Source organism: Penicillium waksmanii (assembly GCF_028829765.1).
Source record: "Penicillium waksmanii strain IBT 27052 chromosome Unknown utg000007l:1.0-4314555.0:1.0-4317578.0, whole genome shotgun sequence".
NCBI classification, from domain to species: Eukaryota; Fungi; Ascomycota; class Eurotiomycetes; order Eurotiales; family Aspergillaceae; genus Penicillium; species Penicillium waksmanii.
Window position 1 is genome coordinate 3041307 of NW_026643253.1, and position 24752 is coordinate 3066058.

Sequence of the window (24752 nt, forward strand, 5' to 3'; positions counted from 1 at the left end):
GATATTTTGAGGGCTGGCGAAACTGCTTAAACAACAGTTTCCTTGCAGGCAATGCCGTATTTCTCCTAAACATGACCGATTAGCATACTGAGCTTCCTGAGAAACGATTGCGTTTCTTGCAAGCAGGAAGAAAAAGGCTACTAGCTTACCTTAAGCTCCTTGATGAGAGGGTTGTTGATCTTGCCGTTCATGGGGGCGAGAACTCCCTTCTCAGAGAGGGTACCGTTCAGGACCTGCTTGACAGCGACTGCGCAGGGAACACCGACTGTATATCATTAGTAAGCATTCAAGGGCACATATTTATCGTGAGCACTTACCAAGCTTGGCCATGGCGGAGTAGCCGTTGGGGTCCAGGCTGCCGTACTCGACGAGAGTGGACAGGCGGGTCTCCTTGGAGCCGTCCTTGTTCTCAACCTCGAACTTGTGTTGCAGGCTTTGGATAAATGTTAGCGTTGTTTGTTTTTCTGGGTCTCGAATTTCTGAACTTACATAACGATATCACGCTCGCCCTCGCCGTACTGCATCTTCTTCTCGAGGGTAGCGCAGATGGTGTCCAGAGGGTTTCCACGGGGGATGGTCTGATGAAGTAGTGTTAGTAAATTACTCAAATGATCTCGCCATGATTGAAGCGCCCGACGAGACAAAGTCGCCACGGGAAATGCTTACCTTCTCATCCGAGAAGGCTCCGAGCCAGCGCAGTCCACCGATGATGTGCTGCTTCTGGGTCTCATCCTTGAAGTTGGTCTTGGCAGAGATAGCCTTGACCAGGGTCTCCTCGTCAGAGGCGGAAGCGCCAAGCTGCTTCTGCAGGACGTCCTTCCAGGCACCGGCCTGCTTGAAGGTATCCTGCTCAACGTCATCGAGGAAGCCAATGTCGACAAGGACCTTGACGAATTCAGGGAAACCGGCGTAACGGAGAGTACCACTAGATGAATGTTAGGACACAGGCCAGCAAACAGATAGATATGTAATATGTACCGGACGATAGTCTGAGCCTCGGGGATGTTGTAGCGCTCCTTGTAGGGAGTAGAGTCTCTGTTAGGGTAAGCGACAGTGGCGAAACCGGGGTAGATGTGGTAGGGCTTGGCGGTAGCCATCAGATCTACAACGAGTTTTAGTGTATAGATTCCCCAAAATCAGACCATGGAGTCATCTTACCGGGGCCAGCAACATCGACGATCTTGCCGTCCTGGTAGAAGCGAGCAGCGTTGCGCAGGGCAAGCAGAACACCACGAGGAGACCTGGATCCATATCTTGTTAGTCTCATATTCCAATGCTGAATTCTCGCAGCTTTCTTACCAGGAGAACTTGTATCCGAGAGGGTTTCCAGAGCTCTCGGGGGCGGGGAGGCCACCACAGTATGACAGGAAAGAAATGATCTTTCCACCCTCCTGGTGAACTTCCTCAATGGTCTTGACGGCGTCTGGACAGCATTAGTATTGTATAGAATGGGTTCATGCAAGGACTCAATACTTACACAGGTGGTCGACACCGGGGTCAACACCAATCTCGTTCATGACGGTGATACCGGCCTTCTTGCACTCCTCATCAAGCTCCAGCATGGCAGGGCTGACATAGCTAGTGGTGACGACGTGCTTCTTGGTGCGGATAGCGGCCTTGATGACCACAGCGTGGAAAGCTGAGTATGTTGTTAGCTCGGCCCGGGGGATGTGGTTGTAGGTTCGGTTTGTAAGACGCACTGTAGGGAATCAAGGAAATGACAAGGTCGTGCTTGGCGAGCTCAGCATCGAGGGCCTTCTCGTCACTGACGTCGAGGGAGATGGGGGTGGCACCCTTAACACCGGCGGAGAGAGCCTTGGCGGACTCGAGGGTTCTGCAGGCTATTGTATTGTCAGCGCATTGATCCAGTATGTCTATAAACTGAAATCCATGATCGATTGCATACCAACAGTCACGGCAATGCCGGACTCAGTGAGGATGTCGAGGGTGGGCCGGGTGACGAACCCCGCGCCAAGCATCAATACCCTATATTATGTTGTAAGTAGGGTTCATTAAAGCGTCAAATAGGGCTAGAATGGGTCGAACATACTTCTGGGCAGCCATTGTGAGGATATGGGATCAATTGAGAGAAATTGACTTGAAATCCGGGATCGGAGGGGAATGTTGAAGCAAAAGAACCGCCTCCGAGTCATCGACCCCACCACTGGCAATATATGCTGGGCCTCTCCGAGCTCGCTTCAAGTTCTCGATTACTCATTCTGCCCCGCCGGGGCGGGGTCCATTAGGGGCAGGCGGTGGGGAACAACCGGCCCGGGGTATTCAATCTATACGCGTGCTATTGGGGTATGGATATACTAGTAGTGGGAATGCGCTTAATTGCCATGGGAAAATATAGATAGATCAATGTAATAGTACACGCCTGTGCAGGAAGAAGTTTCAAGTATGCGATCACCAGTTTCGACCGCGGGACGGCCCCTCGCTCGACGCGTTTCGCTCCGCATCCATCAACTTGTCGAAGTCGGCCTGGGCTTGGTCTTTTTCACGTCTTCGATTATAGCCATACCGATCCTGATCAATAGGAAAGGAATCGTTTGTCGGCCCGGTGTCGCTCTGTGCTTGTGCTTGGCCCCATTGACGAGGTGCTGCTGATCGGGAGCCCTGTGCCGCCGAGTTCTGTTGTCGGATACGATCCCAGGCACTACCAGTGGACATACCAGTCATGCTGGTATTCCGGTATTCCGGTGCAGTGGGGCTTGCGGCATCCTCGTCGCTAGAGCCGAAAAAGTCCAACTTGGAGTCTGATTGAGAAGACCCGTTGCCTGAGTTCTGCACGGAGCCATACGAAGACTGAGGGGCAGAGGCATCCTGGCCATTTTGACTCGTACCGTAGGCAGTTTCATTCTCGGATGAGACCGTCGCTGACGAGGCACTATCATACTTAGACTGCCCCTGCTCTCCTTGGCCAGTCATAGTATGGCGAGTATAGCCCAGGTCCTCTAAAATTCGACCGGCAAAACCATAATCGTGAGCTTTCATACGTCTGTGGCGATCATGCGCAAGTGCGCGCTGTCTCATTTGAATAGCTTCCGGTGTCGAATTCTCCGTAGCTGACATATATCCGCTCATACGCGGGTCTTGCAAATCTTCAGCATATCTAAACGCCGCAGAATATCGCGTGACGATGCCGCTTGCAGTGAGGATGAAAAGCATCATAAAGCATTTTTGACCGAGCATTGTCCTGAAAGCTGCCGGTTCCTTGAGACGAAACCCATTCAGCCCAGTGAAAAAGTTGGCAAGCGAGGGTTTCTTTGGATAATAGGGCGATTTGCGTGCCCCCCAAAATAGATATGACGAGCCTAGAAAATAACCTATTGGGAAGCCCAAGTCTTTGTTGTAAAGCGCTCGAGATCCTGCTGCGGTAAAGACATCGAATTCGTCTTGCGTCGGGATGCGACCCGTCTTAACCCACCAATTTTCAACATCATGAGCCAACTCCCCTGCGACACTGAGTTTCCAGATGCTGGTACCCCAGAAGCCGAGATACAATGTGATAGGGTCGGGCTTCACAAGAAGCTCTGGCCGCAGGCGCACCGGATTGCTATGTAGGAGAGCCGGGTTCTCGATGATTTGAGGGTTGGCGGTTGAGGTAACCCCCCCCCGAAGTTCCCACTTCCCTGAGGGGAAATATCGTCGAGAACCATGACGTTGTGTTCGGGAGGTGAATGATGGGAGCTTTAGCGGAAAGTGGAAACTTGGGAGGTCAGAAGCTCTCAGAAGTGACGTTATGAGATTAGTCATCTAGATATTAGTCAGGATGCATTAGGTCCGCAGTCAAAAGGACTTGTACGAAAACAAGGACAGTTAACGTGTCTTGCACTAAGTTTATAAGAGAATAATGCGAAATATCAGAGACACTATTAAGATAGATCTAAGTATAATATCTATTAGTAAAATAACCTTCTCATACAAGCTCCATACCTGGATAGTGGAAACAAAGTAGGAGCTCCGACTTAAGGAGTGATGTATTAGGATCAAACCCACGAGTAGCTACTGGGATACTGAATACAGTATGAAGGAAAATCAAATCATAGATTAAAATAGTAGGTCAATCATAATAAGTTTACCACTTCTCAATATATGGCCGCAGATCCAGCTCGAATGCAAAGGTCGTCCGCGGCTGAGTATGCAAGTGCCAATACGAATCCGCAATCTAGTAGATATGGTCAGCTCCCAATGTTTCGAGCAGGGGGAACGTCATATTTCTCAATTCCGACTTACAGCATCAGGACTCAACTTGGCATCTTCATGCTCGAAAACCCAGGCCTTGGTGCGTGGGATATCAATCACACCGTCAATGATGGCATGCGAGACATGGATCCCCTGTGGTCCAAACTCCCGTGCAAGTGATTGCGCCAATGCTCGAAGGGCAAATTTTCCAGTGGCAAAGGCTGCGAAATTAGCTGATCCCTTCACGCTGGCTGTGGCGCCGGTGAAGATTAAAGTTGGTGGGTGAGTTAGCTTTTCTTTCGCTTCGAGGAATAGAGGCAGGGCACGCTGTGCGATGTAGAATGCGCCCTTTCTGTTAAGGCCAAGCAGTTAGTACTGATTATTACCATTCTATATTGAATTGCTTTGATGGATCGGCACAGGGGACAACACTCACGCCTGTGCCTCAAATCCCAGAGAGAACTCCTCCTCTGTCAGTTCCAAGAATGGCTTTCTGGCGAAACCACCGCCGGAATTAAAGATCGTAGCAGCGAGAGGGGAGTCTGGGAACTTCTTCGCAATTTGGTCAAATGCCGAATTAACGCTCTTTGCGTCTGCGACGTCGGTGCTAATGCCGATAGCTTGGCCGCCATTACTGTTGATCTCTTGCACAACTGGATCGAAGTTTTCGGGATTCCGAGATAGAACAACTACTGAATATTCTTTGGCGAAGCGTCGGGCAATGGATGCACCCTGTACGTTCTGCATTAGATGGGTAGACTGGAAGAGATCAGACGCCTTGGAAGCATACGGTGCCTGGGCCGACGCCAGCGATAACTGCAAGGGCCTTTGATGCCATGTTGAAGACCTTCCGTTTAAAAAAATTGTTTCCAAAACTTATATTTTCCACGGAGCGGGGGGGATAAAGTAGGATTAAATAGGATGATGTGTTCGGGGTGTCATCCCCGACGCTTAGAAATGCAGCGGGGGATTGATCATCACTTCGGTGAATGATACCATCCGTGGGGAATGGGATTGGCATCACGCTATAACCTCGGGATATTGATGATAATATCAAAATTCAGCCGAGTATTTCCCATGACACCATGATTCTGCAATATCTCATGCTTGCCTACAGGATAACTACTAACTAGCTAGTTACTAGTTAACTAGTAGATTGATGTAAAGTGGATCCAAGTGGTGCCTGAGGCGGCTATCGCGCGATAAGCTCCGGATTTTTCCAGCTTCATCGCATCTCATCGCATTGCATTACAACAGAACTTGAGCCTGAACATCCCATACAATATACAACCATGGACCCTCCCGACCCTCTCCTCACCGAGCTCTGCTCAATATGGTACTTCCCACCCATACTACCTCCCATAACACCAACCCCACGGTGTCCAATTCTAACAACCACCCCGAAACAGCCACATCAATCCCCCCCAAATACCGCTGTCCACGCTGCTCAACCCGAACCTGCTCCCTACCCTGCACAAGACGCCACAAACTCTGGTCCCAATGTTCCGGCGTCCGTGACCCAGCCGCATACCTCAAGCGCAGCGAACTAGCCACCGCGTCCGCCTTCGACCGGGACTTTAATTTCATTTCTGGCATTGAGCGCTCGCTCGAGCGTGCCGAGCGCGATGCGGAGAATCGCGGTATCGATCTCGCGCAGACGGCTGCTGAGTCTGCCGATGCTGGTGGCGGTGGCGGTGGTGAGCAGGCGCAGAATACTGGCGCTGTCGCTGGACAGAAAAGAAAGCACCCTGGTGGAGGTTTGGTCAAGGGTGAGGCCGGTTTCTTGCGTGGTGCCGAGGCTGGTGGTGTGAGAGTTGTTAGGGCGCCTAGGGGAATGTCAAGGAATAAAGCTAATGGGTCGAGGTGGCATCCCAAGTAAGTTATGCTATGCTCTTTCTATCTCCTGCGGAACTTTTGGGGACTAATCGGTGGCTGTGGTACTAGGCATAAATGTTTGAGTTGGTCTGTCGAGTGGATCTCTGCGTCTGGCGAGAAGGTTGTGAGGAATTGTCTTGAGACGGGCATTCTCTCTGAGGCTTATAATCGTGCTTTTGCGCTGCCGAAGGAGGACAGACCTGGGAAAGAGGGAAAGGGAGAGCAAAAAGAAGCCGCTCCTGAGAGTCTGGATCAGTCGAATCCACCTTCGACTTCTGAGGCTACTCCAACCACCGATGCCGCAAAGGAACAACAACAACAACCCGTGCCGTCGTCAACCTCAGATCCGGTCGAAAAATCTACAGAGACAACAGAAACAAAATCACCGACGCTACCGATCGGCCCGCATCGTGATGTTTACTTCTACATCCACCGTCCACAAACGAAGACAAAGAAGCCGGTTGTGGCTCCCTTGCCCCCATCAGCAACACTAGGGTCCGTACTACGCGAACGTACGGTTCTGGAATTCCCGACTATCTACGCGCTGCCTGACTCGGTTGGGAAACTCGGCGCTGAAAATGAAGACGGGAGGTTCATTCTGGAAGAGGAGTATCTACGGACCGCAGATCCCGAAGAGATATGCGGCAAGTCCGGTGAGCTGGAGCTTCCGGATACGGGCGCTGAGCAAGATGTGGAATCAGAGCTACGAGATCTGGATGAGAAGAAGGTGATGGAGGTCCTGACACAGGATCTCTTTGAGCCGGTTCCTGAACAGGGGACATCATGATTACAGATGATTTGGACTTGTCGCGCCCAGCTACATATAGGCGATTGATACAATATCAAAGAAGGGACATTCAATGTACAGTGTACTATATTCAGCGTCGATTTGGTCAGTCATACACATAGACGGTCAAAAATAATAACTATGGGTGATCTTATCTATATCCAAGTCATTGGATACTTCGGTCGTTTGCGTCTGCAACTCTGCTATTCAAGTTTACAACGTCCGGACTCTCGACTGGGACAGCAAGCTTCGACAGGACGTCGACTCTTTCGTAGGGATTATAGGGTACGAAGAGGCAGACATCTCGAAGTCTTTTTCGGTGGCCCTGGAGCCAGCGGCTAGTCGTTTAAAGCGAGACGGAGCGCAGGCCCGTTGGCATACAGTGTGAACGAATGTTAAGACGGTTTCAAGTTCACTCGGACGAGGGTACAGCCTGTACCATCGAGGAGTTAATCAGATTGATCAGGAGGATCGAAATAAACAAAAACACCCAAACACCAGCACCCAGAAGGGAAAGGATGCCCAGGGGTATTTAACTAATTCACAAAAGTTCACAAAAAAACAGGAAATGCCAAATGTAACACCAAGGGGGTATGCAAATGCCGCTATGCAATAAGAAAAATAAACCAATCAAATCAAAATGATAACACCAAGACATATATGCAATGATCAAATGCAAACTGATACTCAGCAAGGTATGTGTTGAGGACAACGCAAGCCTTAAATGAACAATCGCTGATGCGAATGCTATTAGGTATCCTGTGCCAAACCACAGGATATTCAAGAGCCCTTGGAGGGCTGGGTTTGCCTGTTAAAGACAACAAAGACGTCTTTACTTCCTCTACATGGACAAGTTTGACCAAAGTTCTGATTCCAAGAGGTTGCTGGCAACACTTTCAGAACAGTCCGAGGGTCACACAAAGTCATTCAATCGGTAGTTATGACAGAAATGGACCTGCAGGTATGTATCCTTGGAAACAAAGCCTGTGGGTATGAGCAATCACCTGCGCGACTGCATGATATTCCGTGCAATGGTACACAGAATTAAATTGCCCCGGAGGGCTGGTTGTTCGAAGAGAACGAACCGGGTATCTTCCAACCCTGGCGGATGAAGTGTCCGCGCTGGACGCCAGTATAGCAGAGCAGAAGGAGCAGACTCCATTCAGTTGCGGAAAGCAATTCCAGAGGTTGAGAGAGGTTTCAAAATCCTGTAGTAGATGGGATATATCTAGAACCAATCTAGGAGCAATCATTCCGAAGAGGCGGTGCTCGAGGTGTCGGCCACAGAGCCACCCTCCGGGTATTCTTGCTCAGGTGCCTTGACGGCGACCGAAGCCTTCATTGAGACCCTCATGGCCTCAGATGAGGATATCGGCTGAGTGGGCACAGTGTTAGGAATGGTAGGAACGTCCTGAGCCGTTGGCTCAGGGACACTATTCTTACCAATCCGATGACTGGCCTTTGAATCGGTAGGCGACATGCCTGCCTTCTCGGATCCGCTAGGCTTCATCTTCAACCGGCCTTGTTCAAGGGCGCGGAGGACGTTGCCGATATCTTGCGGATCGATGGATCGGAGTTTGCTCATAGCATCGTCCGAAACATCAGAAAACGGGTTCCATCCTAGCTTGTCCATCTCTTCCCCGGAGGTTGAAGACTTCGAGGCTATAGATGGACCGGTAATCAGTCGGTGGAGGAAGGTGTCCGACACGCTGGGACGGCGTGGGATCTTCACCGGCTTAGACTTGGAGCTCGTGCTTGTCGAGGTGACTTCGTCTTGTTGACGCTTCAAAGGACGAGCAATGGGGACGTGACCCGTGGGGCCATCGCCCACCTCATTTCGGATTTTATAGTATATTAAACCAAGAGTAGCAGCTAGGGCCTGGTGAGCAGCTTCGGGGAAGTGACGAACAGCTTCCTCGCGAGTCAAGTTGTTTGACCCGTCACTTGAACTACTGGAGTCACTGTCATCGGCGAAAAGGTCGGCGGCATTCATCCGACACCAGTCCTGGTAACCACCCAGCTGGTAAAACTCAGCCAGTTCAACCAATCGATGAACTATACATATCATGGTTAGAATGGAGACGGGGGACATATCTATACTTCTTAAACGCTTACCTCGACTGCGTTTCTTCAGGCACCAAAATCTCCACACGGTACGCGGGAAGTACTTGGGCCATTCGAGGGGAACCATCATCAAGGATGACGGGGACAGGGTTGATGGGAGCATGAATAGTGTGTGCCAGCGAGTTGAAGCGAACCCGTTCGGAGTGCCGCATTCGAGATTCCATCGAGTCCATGCGCATGTGAAGACTCGTTTCCATCGCGTGCATTTGGCGTGTGAGTTTATGTTCAAGAGTGATAAGATCCGTACGAAGCTGGTTGGCAGTAGACTGGAGCTTGCTGATATCGATTCGGGAAGCACAAACATCCGATCTCATCTGCTCAGCATCGATTTGAAGCTGCTCCACGCTCTTCTGCAACCGATCAACATCTCCACGCAGGAACACAGTCTCGGTACCGGACTGGCCGATACTAGACTTGAGTTGGAAGATGCTTGTCTTGATCTGGTCAACATCTGAGCGAAGAGCCACCACATTCAGATCGATACGGTGAGAGATGATGCGGTGGTTCTCGAATTCACGGCGAATGTGCTCATCCTCGCGGTTGCGGCGGTCGACGTAACCATCCTTGGTGAGGACGTTGGAGCGTAGCTCGAGTACACGCGAGTCCAGCTGATTCATGCGGTCATGGAGATGGGTGAGAGATAGTTCGTTTCGAGGCGGTGTGGTTTCGCGTCGAACAGATAGGCGAGGGCTTGACATGGAGAGAGAGGTGCTGGAGGTACAGGAGTGACTCCTTTCCAGAGTGGTCATGGAGGACATTTCGAAAAATTCGGCAGAATGCGGCGGTCTATATGAACATGGTATATGATGGTGATGATGCTGGTGATGATGGTGTTCGCGAGAGCGATTCTCTAGACAGTGCAATCGTCCATTGTGCCGGATGTGTGGTGGGTGGATGATTCGGGGGGGGGGGCGAGCAGTAGAAAAGGGCGGGCGACAAAGGGAAGGGGGGTCGCACACAGCCTTTTAGGACCGTCAGCCGGTCGGGTCGGATTGCCTGCCACGCATCATTACTCACCCACCATCGCCCCCCCTACTTCTGATTTAAAAGAATTTCATTTGTTCATTGACTTGACTCATATTATTTGTTCTTTATTTTCAATTTTTCTCATTATTTTCAAGCAAGTCAAAGGCAGAAAACCACAATGAGGATAGAATACAGATTGTGACCAACACCATACAGCAGCCCTGCGCATGGCTTGGCGTGCAGTAGTGCGACGCATAGCCCGTAAAAGGCATTTCCGGTGGGGCGCCTCACCCTTTGATTGGTCATTATTGGCTGTCCAGCGGTCGCCACCGGCGGCCGATTGGTGCAACACTGGCATCTTAGTGCAGCGGCTTGCAGGACACGATGCGAGGGCCGAGCGCATCCGGCACAATGATGACACCGCCGTATTCGTATTACCTTCAACCATAGCCCATCAATGATAAAAATAGACAGCATAATCAATAGTTTTTCAAGTATGAGTATTGCTTCGAGAATGAGATGAAATTTAAAAAGAAAAATATACTACATTAATGAAAATCAACCTAATACTACCGTGATCAGTAGTACTTAGACGTTGTTAGTCAAATGGAGTCACGGGGTCTGGATTGCATCGCAGCCCAATCCGGAAATCATGATGCCCTAACTCGACGGGACTACTGAATAGTCACCCGATCTCACAACGTGGTCACTGTCTGTTTGATGGCGATAACTTATTTTATTTTGTGATACAAAATAGAGTACTCTCCTCACATCTCGATTATATTTTACAATGTTCACACAGGGCTAGGCTTCTTGATATACACGCAGCTTTGAATTCACCTCGATCCTATCTAGGATGCTACTAGTATCATATAGAGTAGCTACTGGATAATGCAATGCCCATAGATCTTGATCTGAGAGCAAAGAAAACTGCCCCGGTGATGTCCAATTTCAAGTCCATGTAGTCCGCCTTGGGCACTTTGAGATCGCAACTTCCTCACATCAACCACCAGCGTAACTGCCCCAAATGAAGCAGAAAATGAAGTGACTTGAAGCGATGGGAAAGCTTCAAAGATGCTCCGCCTCCGCCTTCTTCGATCTTTCACTTTCCTACGTTCATGCCCAACTTATTCACCATGAAATCAAGCTGTCTTTCGTCAGGCATACTGCCGCTTGCCTCACTCTCACTCCTCTTGTACAGCACACTCGTCTTGTCCAATCCAGACCTTCTCATTAACACCACATCGATCCATCCTTCTAACAAAGTACTTCATGGTTGCGATTGCTTCACCGTCTCCGGTCCAGATCCGGGCTACTATCAGCACTACAAGCTCTGGGACTTCCGCGAGGTCTCGTTCGATAGACGAATCGATCCGATACTACCACCACCTGATGTCGAGGACGTAGGTGACGAAGAATTCGCAGACGATGATACTGAGTCTTCCCCCCACGAAGGAGGTAATCAGTCCATGTGGTTCTTCGAAACGGACTTCGACAAGGATTGGATGAGCCAGCAATGGGACCGCCCAGGCAACTCTAAAGCCCCAGTGGACATGATCAACTCCAAGCGAAACGTCTTCTTCACCAGAAACTACGAGCTGGAGGATCCCCACGCAACATATCTCGTTCTCCGTACCACCCGCCACGAGCACTACACTTCCACGGCAGAAATCGAGACCCGAGTTCGCAACATCTACCGCTGCTCCCTCCGCGTGAGACTTCGCATCTTGCCAGCAAGTATCTCGGTGGCATCGCCATCCAATGTATCAAACGACAGTTCCTGGCAACCTTCCATTACAGCTCTGAACAATATGCCGGGGACGGTTACCAATAGCACCACCGCACTGATAGGGGGTAGACCTCACCCCGGCGCCTGCGTCGGCATCTTCACATACCATGCACGGAATTGTGAGTCGGATATTGAAATCTTAACCAGCGATCCCCCCCTACCGCATCCGGTACGCAAATCAACCCGACTACGACCCCGTCACCGATGAAATGATCCCCGGCGCAAGCACAGTCGCAGACCTACCAGTCCCCTGGACCCGGTGGTCTACGCATCGACTCGATTGGCTGTCAAGTGCCTCACGCTGGTGGGTCGACGACAACATCCAAGATTCCAAAACATACCGTGTCCCAAATCTTCAAAGCAGGCTGGTCATCAACCTCTGGAGTGACGGCGGCGTCTGGACCGGCGACATGGCGCTGGGAGATAGCATTTTCCTCGGAATCGAATATATCGAACTAGCATATAACCGGTCCTCGGATGGGTCGAGGGGAATCGATATCCCGCCCTCGCAGCGACATGGTGGACATCAGAAGTCGAATGATAAATTGTCTATCTCGGATATCGAGGATCTCGAGGAAGAATCGTGGGAGCCGGATACGGACTTGGTCACTGGCAGCACGAAGAAGGAAAAGAAGAAGAAGTGCAAGAAGGGTCGTAAGGGGGATAAGTGTAGGAAGAAGCTCCCTAGGCCTAGGCCCAAGAAACCGTCGCACCATGGTCCAATGGAGTCGCCTTGTCGACGCGCTTGTTATATCGATGGCGAGAACTTCAGACATGATGTTTTCGGTTAAGATGTTTATCTTTACCTATCTTCAAGTTCTGTTACTGTTCCAGTGAGAGATGCCCTAGTGCGTTTGAGAATGTATTCTTATAGACCAGTCGAACACTTGAAATACCGAATTCGGGTCTTTAGTTCGTTAAAAAAAGGTCTTTTGTATTTTTCTTTCCTTGAAGTCCTATGTAGCCAGTCGGTAGTGTTTGTGCGTCGCGAGCGTAGAAAGGATCTAGATAGAAAAACGAAGCGGAATAACTTAAAAATAGAGTGAAGGTGAACCAGACAGTGGCTTGCAGGATTGTGGGTGGGTAAATATGAAAAAAGGCCAATGAAGACGCCGTTTGCACCTTTTAGACCGTCAACAACATGGGGTATCATGTAAATTCATTCAAAGCATCAAAAGTCAATGAAAAGGAGTAAAGGGAAGAAACAGCCGAACCAAACCCATGACCGTCCGATCCTGTCTTTCCCAATTCGCCATGCGCGCCGAAGTATGTTTTTAAGTGGAAGCCATAAACGCCAGACACGAGGTCTTGATGAAGGGTAATAAGAGAGCTGCCTTTGGTCGAGGTCAGTCCCCTTTTATGAGTATTTTATGATGGGATGGTTGTGTCGAGACATTCTGGTGTTCAAAGTAGAATGTTCCCCATCTTATCAACGGGACAAAAGTCCCCATGGAGACCACCGTTCATGAGTTCCGCGACGATTTTCTTCCGCAGATTTTGAGTGTCGTTAGCCCCAAAAACAGTTGGTTCGATTTCAAGCGTAATGGCCTTTGCGTTTGTGAGGAGGAATACACCGCAATCACTACCATTGTCTTGCTGGGAAGACTTGGATGGGATAACATTCCACTCATCGTCGTCATATTTGGCGCCGAGTTCTCCACGGAGCCATTCCTTGATATTTTTGACTTGTCTCGCGCCTTGGCGACCCATCCGGTCGAGTGAGTCGAAATACTCGATCGCACGGTCTGCTGGTCGCACAACTAGGAGAGTCCAATGTGATGACTCATGGACCGGAATGAAGACTGTCTGTACATCTAATAGACCTTCGCCGCCGATTTTGGCACGGTTCGCCCAGCGCCGTACGCCTTGGTACCCTTTATCTCGCAGGGTAGTATAGAAGAATGTGTTAAACGCGTGGAAGCGCGGTCGTTCGTTTCCGGTGTTACCGGCTGATTGGCGAAGGTATTGAACGAGAACTGTTAGGTAGGAGTTTATGATCTCGTCATTGAGCCATGATAATGTCTTGAGACAGGTTGCAATATCCCTGGGGTATAGGTCATCTCCAGATGGAGTTCTTGCAACTGCACAACCTGATGAGCTTCTCATGGCGTCGGAAACTCGATTTAACCACTCGACGGAAAGTTGGCGCACGGCTGGTCCTTGCGGTATGATTCGGTGGGGTCGGAGTTGATCTCGCTCTAATTCTCTCCGTTCCTTTTCGTGCGCTTCCCATTGCGATGAGTAGATTGACGCGATACGATTTGGTGGTAATGGTTTCCTCTCCCGGGCGAATAATTGTACCGCTGAGACTGGTCTTCCAAATGGCAGTCTTTCATATGCCATCGACCGCCGCATCCAGGGGTCATCAATATCTACGTCATCTTGAAGAGATGGCCTGGGAATCGCTTTTGCGGGAGCAGACGTTGGCGGTTCGACCCGTTTCGGTGGTGGCGTAAAAATTGGTCGCGCTGGATGTAAATGCGACCCCAGTGGTGTGTGTAGGGCTGGAAGGTTTCTGGGGGTTTCTAATCCCAGCCGTTCCAGCCTTTCCGTTGGAATATCATCGTCGGAGGGAGTACTCGGCCGTTGCGGTTGTGGCAGATGCGCCGAGGGTGATATTGACGGTGATGGAGGGAACGCCCCTGGCATCCATGAACTGGTTACTTCGACATTGTGCGTATCTGAGGCGGCGACAATTAGTATTCGCGACGCGAGCAGTTCTTCCAGTGTTCTTGTCGATACCTCTTAAATCTTGGGCTAGGCGTTGTGAGCTAGTCCCTTCGCTGGTATCATCAGTTCCTGTTGGGGAGCCAGCATCGAAGACTGGCTCCGATTTCTCTCGCCATGGGAGGAACTTTTTGAGCGTTGTGGAGAGCCACATATTGAGTGTTCTGTAAACTGGGGTAGGTGGATTGGATGACGAGGTTCACTAGGTGAGGCGCGCGGGTGGGTGGAAACAGGGGTGGTTAAGATGAATGAATCGGATAGTTGAGGGAATCTAGATATGAGATTGGAAGACAAGAACAAGCATCAGCGCCCATCATTGAGAGAGACAGCTCAGCGAGTTAGTCCTTGTCGCGGAAGTTGAAGAACGACGGAGCGCGACCTCTATTCCCCATAATGCACAATTATGTCAGCAACTTTTTGGCGATCATAAGCCCTGCAGCCACGCGTGATGAAATACCTTTAGTGCCTTTACTACCACGAAAAACAAGGTTGGTATGCAATTTTGTATGTTAATCTACAGCGTTCTCTCATTCCAATTCGTCGATTGATTTTAATACAGCTATGAAGGCATAAGGATACAAGATCGCGGTCACATATGTACATGCGTCAGTCCGAACTACATCTGTCTCCGAAGGGCGCGCTTCCAGCACAGCCCGCTGAACTGGAACGGACCCAGCAAGCTAGTACTCGCGAAGAAAAAAATAGTGATTCACGCCATGCAATTAATTCGGGACGCCGAGCCCACACAACTCGAATACGGGGGGGTGCGGTATTGATCACGACCCAGGGGATTCCTATATAACACGATTAGAGCGAGAAATTGAGCAATTATAGTCAACTGCACATACCTGCATATACAACCAGCTTGGTCACAACCTCCACGTCATATCGCACGCGGGGCTTCTTGATCTGAGAGAAGACCTCCTTCTCTTCCGTTCGGGACGTATTGAACTCGGGGGGTGGGAGTGGCGACGATCGGGGGATATTGGCATCCTCCTCCACAGCGGCCGAACCGGGGCTACCCCTGCCCATCATTCCCTCGTACTGATCCAGCTTGGAAGTCTTTCTGGCTAGAAGAGAACTTCCATTGGGTTTGACATCCGAATCAACAGGAGATTCACGGCTGCTTCCGGACAAGCTTTCGCGTCGGCGCTTCTCCCGATATGCCAACGTCTCATATGCATCGGCTTCAGATTGCGGACCGATAGAGATGGCGCGACGTCGAGGATGTCGAATGGTGGTGATGATGGACGGGATATCAGAGAAGCTGGGAAGGACATCGTTGTCTTTCAGATTGGATGGAACCGTTGTATAGCGGCTGCGCACTAGGGTTAGAATCTGCTTATATTGCTGGGTATTAATGGAATACTCACGAGGCAGTTGTGAAAAATCGCCGAGGTAGGAGGAGACCGAGTTTCTCCAAACTGCGAAAGACAGGCGGAAGAATGCGAAGCAAGGTAGGCTTTGTGATCTCTCTCCAAGCAAAAACACACAAAACTCCAACAACCAGGCGAAGCGCTGTCTTGGCGATTCCGATTGTCTCGTAGTCGTAAGGAATAGTACCAGGTAGGGGTTCATTCCAGGCAAGGCTAGACCCAGTGAAATACCATGATCCCACGTCCACGCCGAGAGTAACGCCAGCAAAAGCGACGCTGTCATCATAACAAGGACAATCATCCACCGGCTCCGGGTGAATGCGAACAAGAACCAGAATTACTATCGGGATGACGAGAATCTCCTTCAGGTTTGCCGCGAGGAGATAGTCGTCGAATGCGGGGCCCAGGCTGAACTGCGCCAGGCCAATCAACACGCCCAAGATGCAGCCCACGACAACATCCAACATCCCATGCATACCACAATATAATCGGCCCAGGACGATCGATGTGAGGTAGAGATATGTAACAATCTGAAGGACCAAGCTCGTTTGTGGGTTCACGGTCGACTCGGGGGAGTTAAGAAGTAAGATGGCGTAAACTGCCACCGAGACAGCATTGGTTGAATGGGTCGAAGGAAATCCGTATTCGAGAGCAGCAGAACCAGAATGAGTGATGCGCTGAAGGGGTGGCGAGAGTGGCCGGGGAAGACATAGCAAGTCTTTGATGAAGCCGCTGAAGAAAACGCCGGCGGCCAGGATGTGTACAAGTCTGCGCGGATGTATATCAGTAAACCATGATTGACCTTCCAAATATTCTCAATGACCCTCAGCGACAACCTACCCACGACCCAAGCTAGTATGGCCACACCAGAAAAGGAAGGGCAAGAAGACCATGAAAAACGTGTGGGTACCGAGGTTCGCGGTAAACGCAAAGTACGAGTCTAGTGTCGGCGTGCGAACTTTCTCCTGCGCCCAAGCAAGATAAGGAGTCTCATATCGGATTAATGGAAGTAGCTTCTGTCGAGGCCAGTAGCGCCAGAGGGGTAGTCGGTTTGAATCTATCGCGAGTCGCAAGCAGAGTTTAGATTAGCGATGGTTGTAGTGGGGTGGGGGTTGAAGACCAGGAGCTAGTATGGGTAATGCGCGCGAGACAGCTGGAAGAACTAACAGTGATTAAGACTCTTGAGCCCAGCATCGGGCTGGTCCTTTATGGGGTTGCCCATCGTGTGCTATCGATCCGGGGTGCGATTGGAGGGTCCTCCATATATGGACAGGCCGGTGCCTGCCGCTCGATTCGGAAAGTTGAAACTCAGCAGAAGAACATAAGGAGCGGTTGAAAGTTGGATTGTGAGATGAATATAGGATGGGCTTGGGATGTGATCGAGGGTCGAGGGTCGAGGGTCGAGGACTCGGAAAGATGGATCGAAGATCGGGGGATCCCAGCTGGAGACATCGCGGCCGCGGCTCTTGGCCCCTGACGTGCCATGTGTGGGCTTAGTCATGCCCGTTGAGAGGTGACGGCAGCTGCGGGAAATGGGGATGTACCTAGGTAGGTATGGTTAATTGTTATTTGAAGAGAATGTGATTAAATAAGTTTATTGGTTGAAGCTTCTGATAGACTATTATGGCAAATTCAATTGCGTGGTTGAGACTCAACTTGAATCGGTGGTGAAGATGCCTAGGATATAGATACATATTTGTAGTGGATAGAGTATGTAGATCTTGGTATAGGTAGTACTATCAGAGTACTACTAGGGCTAGGTAGTGAGTGCCACTGCTTGTAATACTCTATGGATGATCACAAAACGACTTCCAAGGTTCATGTTGAACGTAAATATATCTAGGTAGTAATGCTATCCAACAAGGGGAAATTGAACATGTGGTGGCACCTTAAAGCCTCAACATCCCAACCACCGGGAAACAATACTCTCCGCTTCTCAGGCACCATCTAGTACTTTCCAATGCCCCTCACAATATCGCTTAGAATCACTCATTACCAGCCCCACCAGTCTTGGTGGAAGTATATCATATCACATGACGCGGCCGCCCCGAGGCAGAGACAGCGATCCGGTTTCCTGGAGAGCTGAACGGTGGGGATGTTTGGGAGGGGCATTTTGTGGACAATTAGTGGATGTCAGACAAAAAAGAAACCGGATCGAAGTCTAGAAATCGAATCAAATTGAAACTGACAGGCACAGGCCTGGTAAATCGAGGGCCGCTCCGCCCTGGCGTCATCGAGGGACGGCCGTTGCTATGGCAGCCGACGACTTCCAACAGGTAAACACGGGTCTCGCCCGGACGATTTGACCCTCCCAGCTTGGATGTCGATCAAGATCTAAAATCGATACACCACCCTGCTCTTCTTTCTTTTTCATCTCCCAATCTCGTTCTCCCCAAAGACACCTCACATCCATTCAACCCCCACCACCCACGAACTTCAGCCGGTTGCCGTCATACTCGACCACGACCCGCAACCCGCATTACTACAACAAGAACAAGAACAAGGGGGTTCCATTCCAACCTGCCATCCACATCATGAGCTCCATGTATGACGACCAGTACTATGCGGCTTCGCGACGCCGCTCGATTGCAACTCCTCCTCCTCCATCCATGTCCCCTCATCACAGCCGTACCCGCAGCCACAGCGTGCGAGTGAGCAACGGCACCGCCAGCACCCACACCAGCTTCTCCAGTGCTCAAATGTCCGAAGCCACAAATATCACCCAGCCACCTTCCTACTCAAAAAAGTTTGTCGTCGTCGGGGATGGCGGCTGCGGCAAGACTTGCCTGTTGATCAGTTACTCACAAGGCTACTTCCCAGAGGTATGTTCCCTACAATTTTCTATACTTTTTCTATACTCCATGTTCCTTTTTGTGATCCATGGTTGAGGCGCGGGGCGATTCACTAAGACTAGTGCAGAAATATGTCCCCACTGTGTTCGAAAATTATATCACCCAGACCACCCATCGACAGTCAGGGAAGACCGTCGAGTTAGCGTTGTGGGATACTGCCGGCCAGGAGGAGTATGATCGTCTTCGTCCACTGTCATATCCCGAGACAGATCTTCTATTTGTGTGCTTTGCCGTCGACTGCCCTGCATCGCTGGAAAATGTTGTAGACAAGGTGAGCCGTCAACAGTTTTCTGCCATATCGTGCTTGATTTCAATTCTCTAATAATACGACCAGTGGTACCCCGAGGTTTTGCATTTCTGCCCGACAACCCCTATTATTTTGGTCGGCCTCAAGTCAGATCTCCGCGGCAAGCGAACCTGCATTGAGCTCCTCAAGACGCAAGGCCTGACTCCCATCACACCGGAGCAGGGCCAAGGAGTAGCCCAGCGCATGGGCGCGACCTACGTGGAGTGCAGTAGTAAGGAGATGCGCGGCGTGGACGAAGTCTTTGCCAAGGCAGTAGACACCGTTATCAACATCGAGGAGCAAGGCTACACAGCGCAAAAATCCTCGCATAGCCGCACAAATAGCAAGCCTTCCGCCGGCGGGGGTCGACCGGGAAAGAAGATCAAGAAGCGAAGTTGCAAGATCTTGTAAAATCATGCCATCCCATCTCGCTTTTCCCTCCATTCATGACCGACCCTTTCTTCATTCCCTTCTCTCACATCCCCTGGTCCGATATGATAAAGCCTGGTTGCTTCATCGGCCGTGCTTGTTTCCTGCTCTGTGGATGTGCCGGGTCACCGCGCCGCAAGCCGGAAAAAGCTGGACATGAACTGCAAAAATTTTCCTTCCCTTGGAATCGGGGGACGCTGCGCGCTCTCAACCGATCTGTTTCTTTAACGGCGGCTTTCTGAACTTTCTCCATCCTTGCCTTGTTGATCGATGACTTGTTTGCCTTTTCTTTTCATTTTCTTTTCCTTTTCTCCCATTCTGTGTATTTTCATCTCATGACCCTTGTTCCTTTTCTCCCGTTGGCTCTCATGACCTGGGTCTTTGCCCTTTGTTGGCATGCATGGGACTGGTGTTCTCGCTTATGTTACCTGATACGAATTTAGCAATACAGCCTTTGCATTTCATACTGAGCTACTTCTCGTAGGCATGCGTGTATGGTCGTAGAATATCCGTAGATTTGCTCTTCTTTACTGATAGAATGCTATGTAAAATGGTATCTCAAGTAAAACGTAATCAACACCAACGCCAAAAGACGATCAAATCCAGTCAGCTTCACCGAAGCTATCACTGGTTGACCATTGACTCTCCTTCATCTTCTTCATGCTTATGTTGTCTGCCGGAGTTGCCGTGTCCGGCGCTCTCCCCGCTGACCTTTCGTTTCCCTTGGCTGGCTTCCTCAAGCTCCTCCTCCTGCCGGCCCATAAAGTTCTCGAATTGTGACCAGAGGGCTTCCACAGAGCCAAACTCATTGCCGACCTGGCGGAGTTAGCGATTGAATTCAATGTGACCTTCCATAGCGAAGATGAGGTGGGAAACGTACTGTAATGATGCTCTCAAGGTTTCGGTTCAACCGGTTCATGTTCTGGAGGACCTGCTCCATACCCTAGCCCCAGAATTAGAGTTCAACACAAGTAATGAAGGTGATTGACAGTCCCGGCGGAAGACCTGCACTCACCACCGCAATTTCCCGAACCAATTCCTCGCGTTGTTGCTCAAAGACCGTTGGGGACGCGCTGCGTCTGCCACCGGGGGTTTCAGAGATCCAGGCCATGGTGTAGCTCGAACACAAAAAAGAATTCAATGAATTGTAAGACGCAGGCGAGTTCTTAACTGGCAGTGAAAGGTCACGGTAGACTGTTCAACAGGAGAATGGTGATGCGAGGTAGGTTGTGTGAGGGGCCGGGTTGGGCGGCGGACGTCGAGCCACGGGGGACTAGGGCTCTTCAACAAGACTGAGCTTGGAATGCGGACCGAGAATGAGCTGTGTAGTGTCGATTCACGTTGACGCTCGCTCTGCAGCTGCTGTGTCCTGCTTGAGGTTGTCTTTGCTGGAGTGTTTGGGGGAGAAGTTGTGGTGGGGCATTGGGTATCTGATAAGAGACCCGATTGGTGATAGGACGCGTTCCTAAGGTAAGGTTGGTTGCGGCGCGCAGCGGGGAGAGCATACTTTTCTTCAGCCAAAGCAAACAAGCACCTAATTTCTGCGAGCGTTTGCTAGCAGAATGACTTGACCTCGTGCTTAGGTCTAGTTCGATGATCCCATGGAGGACGCCTAGATTCCTCTAGCATCGGTTGTGGCTCTAGGTCGTGGGCTGGGGGGGACAATAGCGAACTTCCACAACGTGTTCACCACTGCAGTCGAGGCATCTGGCTCTGGCTCCTTGGGTATCGTTGCCGTTCATATTCGCCTACTTTAAATGTTTATCTTTTCGATTTTCCAATACCCTTGTATACTGTGCCATGCTTAAAGTTACCAGAGAGAAATCTCATAATGTTACTTGTTGATTTCTTATTCTGCATATTCGGTCGCTGCACCACTTAGAGCATGGATTTACTACATTTTGAATCCTTGATAATTTTCTCCTAGGAAAGGAGATATCTCCAAACCAGCAAGGGCACCGCCTAGCTGTTGTGCCTCGGCTAGGAACGCTCAGTAATCTACGTTCACTAATCTACGTTCAGTCATCTAAATTCTTGGTCTTGGCAATCCGATACCGAAACCTGAACCTGTTAGATTTTGACTGCATGTATGTACAAACTGTAACTAAATGAGCCCTGGAGGGGAACTTCACACTTTTGCCGAGGCCCGGGGTCGATTGTTTGATTCGGTTAATAAGTCATCAGTCATATCTTTAAATATCAACTTTCTGTTAACCCATATTTCATATTCTTCCGCAAAAATCAACATCCTTTCAAGTGATTGAGAAGAATCAATCCATATCCGCAAGATGGTTGGCGGTTCTCGAACTGTCGATCTTCCTGATACCTACGTCAATGCACCTGATAGCCATATCCGCATTTCTAATTCCCCGGACTCGGCATGTGGAGTGACACCTATCCAGGTCGTAACCTTAAATAGACCCGACAAACTAAATGCAATTACAAGGGGCATGATCGATGCTCTTATTACGTTCTTTTCGATCGTCGATGTGGATGATCGAGTCAAAGTCGTCATCCTAACAGGTGCAGGTAGAGTATTTAGCGCCGGAATTGACCTGAATGGGGACTTCAGCCAGGCGAAAAACAAATTGCGGCCTAGTGAGATGCGGGATCCGGGAGGCACACTGGCACTTTCCATGTTCAATTGTACCAAGCCCATTATAGTGGCGTACAATGGCCTCTCCGTCGGCATCGGAATGACATCCACTCTAGCGGCCGCGATTCGGTAAAGGCCTATCATCATCCTCATCACCTTCTCCTTATGATTTCAAAAACTAACTCAGACCCAGTATTGCACCACGTAATGCAGAATTTGGGTTCCCATTTTCAAGAATTGGCCTTACAATGGAGTCATCCAGTTCCTTTTTCCTCCCGCGTATGGTTGGATATAGCAACGCCACATATTTGCTAGCGACTGGACAACGATATCCCGCACATTCGCACGTCCTCCACGGAATCTTTGCGGAGCTTCTTCCGGAGCCTAAGGATGTTTTCCCCGCGCAGTTGGACTTGCCCAAGACATTCTGTCTAACGTTAGCACCATGGCAGTTCACGTAAATCGGCAGCTCATTTGGCGGAACCCTGGCTCTGCAGAAGGCGCACATCTGGTGGACAGCCCTCTCCTTTACGACATGTTTGGTGGAAGGTAAAACTCCCTCACAATATAGTATATTGTCCTCATGGTTATGACCTTTACTGACTCACTCAGGGACCATCTTGAATTCAAAAAATCTTTCTTTGAGAAACGTCAGCCAGAATTTACAGATGAATTATCAAAGGATGCGCCTCGAACCTATCCTTGGTGGAGCGAGGTGTCGGTGGAGACTAAGCCGACGGCTCACAGACCACCTAGCAGTAAACTCTGAAGATGCTGGGATCAAGGACCAAATTGTGTTATTTCTTGAACTCCCTAGGGGGATGGGACTGGAACTTTAACCTAGCTATGTTTGTTCAAGACCCGAAACAGGGAACCTGAATTGAGTACAAGGCATACTACACAATTCTTTGCTTTAATTCATAAAATAAGCACCATGAACTCATATAATATGAGTCATAATCTTCTAGTAGTGATGGAGGCTGACTGATATCTGGAATAGAATGGATACTCATGAAATAGGATGGTTAGAAAAAAAAGAGATTTGGAACAAAGTTGTTGAAGAAGGTGAAACCCATCAAGGTAAGAATTGAGGCTACTTAGACGATAAGTGGACTATGAACGATGAAGCAAAGAAACGTGAGCTACAGACAGGCCTTAGTAGGCGGTTATTTGAAGATCTAAAAAGCGAATTAGAGAGGAGTATGATATGTGCAACCATTGCCCCCCTCCCCGTGTAAGCATGGTTGTCCTATTCGCATTTTCTTATAATGTTTACTGAAAGGGGTTCTACGGAGTATAGCCACCGGAATTTCCAGATTCCATGGCTGCACGTCGACTCACGGACGAAATGATCGGCAGTGCCAATTATCAAGATGCCGTGGTGCGGTGTATCCTGGATCTAGACGCAGCTTATAGATCGCTACGAGTAGCCGAAGAAAGATTCCAGAACGACGTACGGAGTAGAGAAAAAGATCATTAGCCTAATAGCCGAGGATCTCAGGGTCTATTGTGCTAAGACATCTGTTGAGGCGTGCTTAGAAATGGGAATGGGGGCGAGTGGGGGGCAATGGCAATGAAAGGGCCGTGGTAGCACGAACGTAATTGGTAATTGGGAAGGGGATGGGGATCTTTTGAGATGAACCCCTCACCCCCATCTAAAACCCGTCAAATAAGAATAGAATAAGAGTGACGGTTTGACGCAGCCACCAGAACGCCTTAATTTCAGTCTCAGGGACAATTCCCACCAGATCCGAGCCGACCGGTCTGGCCAGTCCCCGTCGAAATAGCGTCGCTAGCGTCTCCATCCAACCCCAAGACGAGTTCGTGACGGTCGCACCCTGTGCCACGACTGGGCCGAGGGGCACGCCAGGGTCCACCGCGTACCTGAAGAGCCATGGACCAGCAAATTCGAGATCCAACGCTTTCCAAGGGCCCAGCCCAGGGCCTGGTTTCAGATCCACCAGTGACCAGGTACGAAAATGCTCGAGAGACACAAACAACCCCTCTGTCCAAAATACGGATACCTCGTTTCTGTGTGGCCGAATAAATTACGGCTTCGGGCAGGTTGGAATTTGCCCGGCGAGATACTACCTCGGGGCGACGAAGTGGAGATTGAATCCTGTCCAGCAGGGCTCGTGTTCAACATGTGAACGAAATCTGAATCAAACACCGTGTCCGGTCCGGTCTAGTCTGGTCCATTTAGTGCAATTTTGGGAGGTAATAGAGTCATAACAAATAATATGATCCAGTAGTCATGAGAGTAGTAGGGAATGATAATAATCATACTCATCATCATCACGATCATCTTCTTCATCATCAATTGGGATATGGATTTCTATCCACTCCAGTAAACCAGTATGCCCATGAAGAAAAAGAAACAAAAGAGAGAATAGAGAAATAATTTGAAAAAAAGTCTCATCACATCGTAATTCCAAGCCAGGCAGGGAAGGCAAGCCAATCTCCTGCGTCCGGCGCCTTCATGTCCTTGCCAACACGACTAGCATCATCAAACCGGTCGAGGGTGCAATCAGCTCTTGCAACCGATTACATTGGGGCTTTTCCACCCGAGTCCAATCGTGGGAAATGAGGACCCGTTTCCTTCTCCATGTGCACTACATGCGCATGGGTCCGTTACTCCGTTTTACTCCTGTATTCTTTCGTGGAAGGAAAAGAAAAAATACCCCAGGATCATGGATATTCGTTATCGTGCCATTCGTATATGCTCCAGCCGTGGCGGGGCGAAGAGGAGGGGGGAGT

The 24752-nt window shown here is 49.9% G+C and overlaps 11 protein-coding genes across 11 annotated transcripts; 4 read left to right on the forward strand and 7 right to left on the reverse strand.

Annotated features, from left to right (window-relative positions):
- Positions 1-26: 26 nt before the first annotated feature.
- Positions 27-2064, reverse strand: lys9 (saccharopine dehydrogenase (NADP+, L-glutamate-forming); the record flags this gene model as incomplete). The annotated part of the gene is made up of 12 exons (XM_057267192.1): positions 27-65; positions 150-265; positions 318-433; positions 490-578; positions 667-925; positions 979-1102; positions 1159-1241; positions 1300-1423; positions 1478-1639; positions 1701-1841; positions 1907-1986; positions 2051-2064. 12 exons carry the CDS (start codon positions 2062-2064, stop codon positions 27-29), a joined length of 1347 nt encoding a protein of 448 aa, XP_057121393.1.
- A 345-nt stretch (positions 2065-2409) lies between these two features.
- Positions 2410-3759, reverse strand: N7481_007974 (putative endo-1,3(4)-beta-glucanase; the record flags this gene model as incomplete). The annotated part of the gene is made up of 1 exon (XM_057267193.1): positions 2410-3759. One exon carries the CDS (start codon positions 3757-3759, stop codon positions 2410-2412), a length of 1350 nt encoding a protein of 449 aa, XP_057121394.1.
- Positions 3760-4081: 322 nt separating this feature from the next.
- Positions 4082-5026, reverse strand: N7481_007975 (oxidoreductase, short chain dehydrogenase/reductase family; the record flags this gene model as incomplete). Its single annotated transcript, XM_057267194.1, has 4 exons — positions 4082-4171; positions 4240-4540; positions 4625-4920; positions 4979-5026. The coding sequence occupies 4 exons, from the start codon at positions 5024-5026 to the stop codon at positions 4082-4084; spliced, it is 735 nt and encodes a 244-aa protein (XP_057121395.1).
- A 495-nt stretch (positions 5027-5521) lies between these two features.
- Positions 5522-6850, forward strand: N7481_007976 (zinc finger HIT domain-containing protein; the record flags this gene model as incomplete). The annotated part of the gene is made up of 2 exons (XM_057267195.1): positions 5522-6063; positions 6133-6850. 2 exons carry the CDS (start codon positions 5522-5524, stop codon positions 6848-6850), a joined length of 1260 nt encoding a protein of 419 aa, XP_057121396.1.
- A 1249-nt stretch (positions 6851-8099) lies between these two features.
- On the reverse strand, positions 8100-9732 carry N7481_007977 (uncharacterized protein; the record flags this gene model as incomplete). Its single annotated transcript, XM_057267196.1, has 2 exons — positions 8100-8905; positions 9003-9732. The coding sequence occupies 2 exons, from the start codon at positions 9730-9732 to the stop codon at positions 8100-8102; spliced, it is 1536 nt and encodes a 511-aa protein (XP_057121397.1).
- A 1344-nt stretch (positions 9733-11076) lies between these two features.
- Positions 11077-12520, forward strand: N7481_007978 (glycoside hydrolase family 16 protein; the record flags this gene model as incomplete). The annotated part of the gene is made up of 2 exons (XM_057267197.1): positions 11077-11848; positions 11877-12520. 2 exons carry the CDS (start codon positions 11077-11079, stop codon positions 12518-12520), a joined length of 1416 nt encoding a protein of 471 aa, XP_057121398.1.
- Positions 12521-13133: 613 nt separating this feature from the next.
- Positions 13134-14610, reverse strand: N7481_007979 (SUMO protease ULP1; the record flags this gene model as incomplete). Its single annotated transcript, XM_057267198.1, has 2 exons — positions 13134-14410; positions 14472-14610. The coding sequence occupies 2 exons, from the start codon at positions 14608-14610 to the stop codon at positions 13134-13136; spliced, it is 1416 nt and encodes a 471-aa protein (XP_057121399.1).
- Positions 14611-15072: 462 nt separating this feature from the next.
- On the reverse strand, positions 15073-17054 carry N7481_007980 (phosphatase PAP2 family protein; the record flags this gene model as incomplete). The annotated part of the gene is made up of 6 exons (XM_057267199.1): positions 15073-15117; positions 15204-15250; positions 15305-15774; positions 15830-16600; positions 16673-16889; positions 17000-17054. The coding sequence occupies 6 exons, from the start codon at positions 17052-17054 to the stop codon at positions 15073-15075; spliced, it is 1605 nt and encodes a 534-aa protein (XP_057121400.1).
- Positions 17055-18366: 1312 nt separating this feature from the next.
- N7481_007981 (Rho4-like protein) lies at positions 18367-19381 on the forward strand (the record flags this gene model as incomplete). Its single annotated transcript, XM_057267200.1, has 3 exons — positions 18367-18654; positions 18752-18955; positions 19019-19381. The coding sequence occupies 3 exons, from the start codon at positions 18367-18369 to the stop codon at positions 19379-19381; spliced, it is 855 nt and encodes a 284-aa protein (XP_057121401.1).
- Positions 19382-20023: 642 nt separating this feature from the next.
- Positions 20024-20510, reverse strand: N7481_007982 (DASH complex subunit DAD1; the record flags this gene model as incomplete). The annotated part of the gene is made up of 3 exons (XM_057267201.1): positions 20024-20215; positions 20280-20342; positions 20415-20510. The coding sequence occupies 3 exons, from the start codon at positions 20508-20510 to the stop codon at positions 20024-20026; spliced, it is 351 nt and encodes a 116-aa protein (XP_057121402.1).
- A 1177-nt stretch (positions 20511-21687) lies between these two features.
- N7481_007983 (uncharacterized protein) lies at positions 21688-22764 on the forward strand (the record flags this gene model as incomplete). Its single annotated transcript, XM_057267202.1, is given in 4 exon segments — positions 21688-22124; positions 22189-22431; positions 22448-22544; positions 22567-22764. The coding sequence occupies 4 exon segments, from the start codon at positions 21688-21690 to the stop codon at positions 22762-22764; spliced, it is 975 nt and encodes a 324-aa protein (XP_057121403.1).
- Between the last annotated feature and the right edge of the window lie 1988 nt (positions 22765-24752).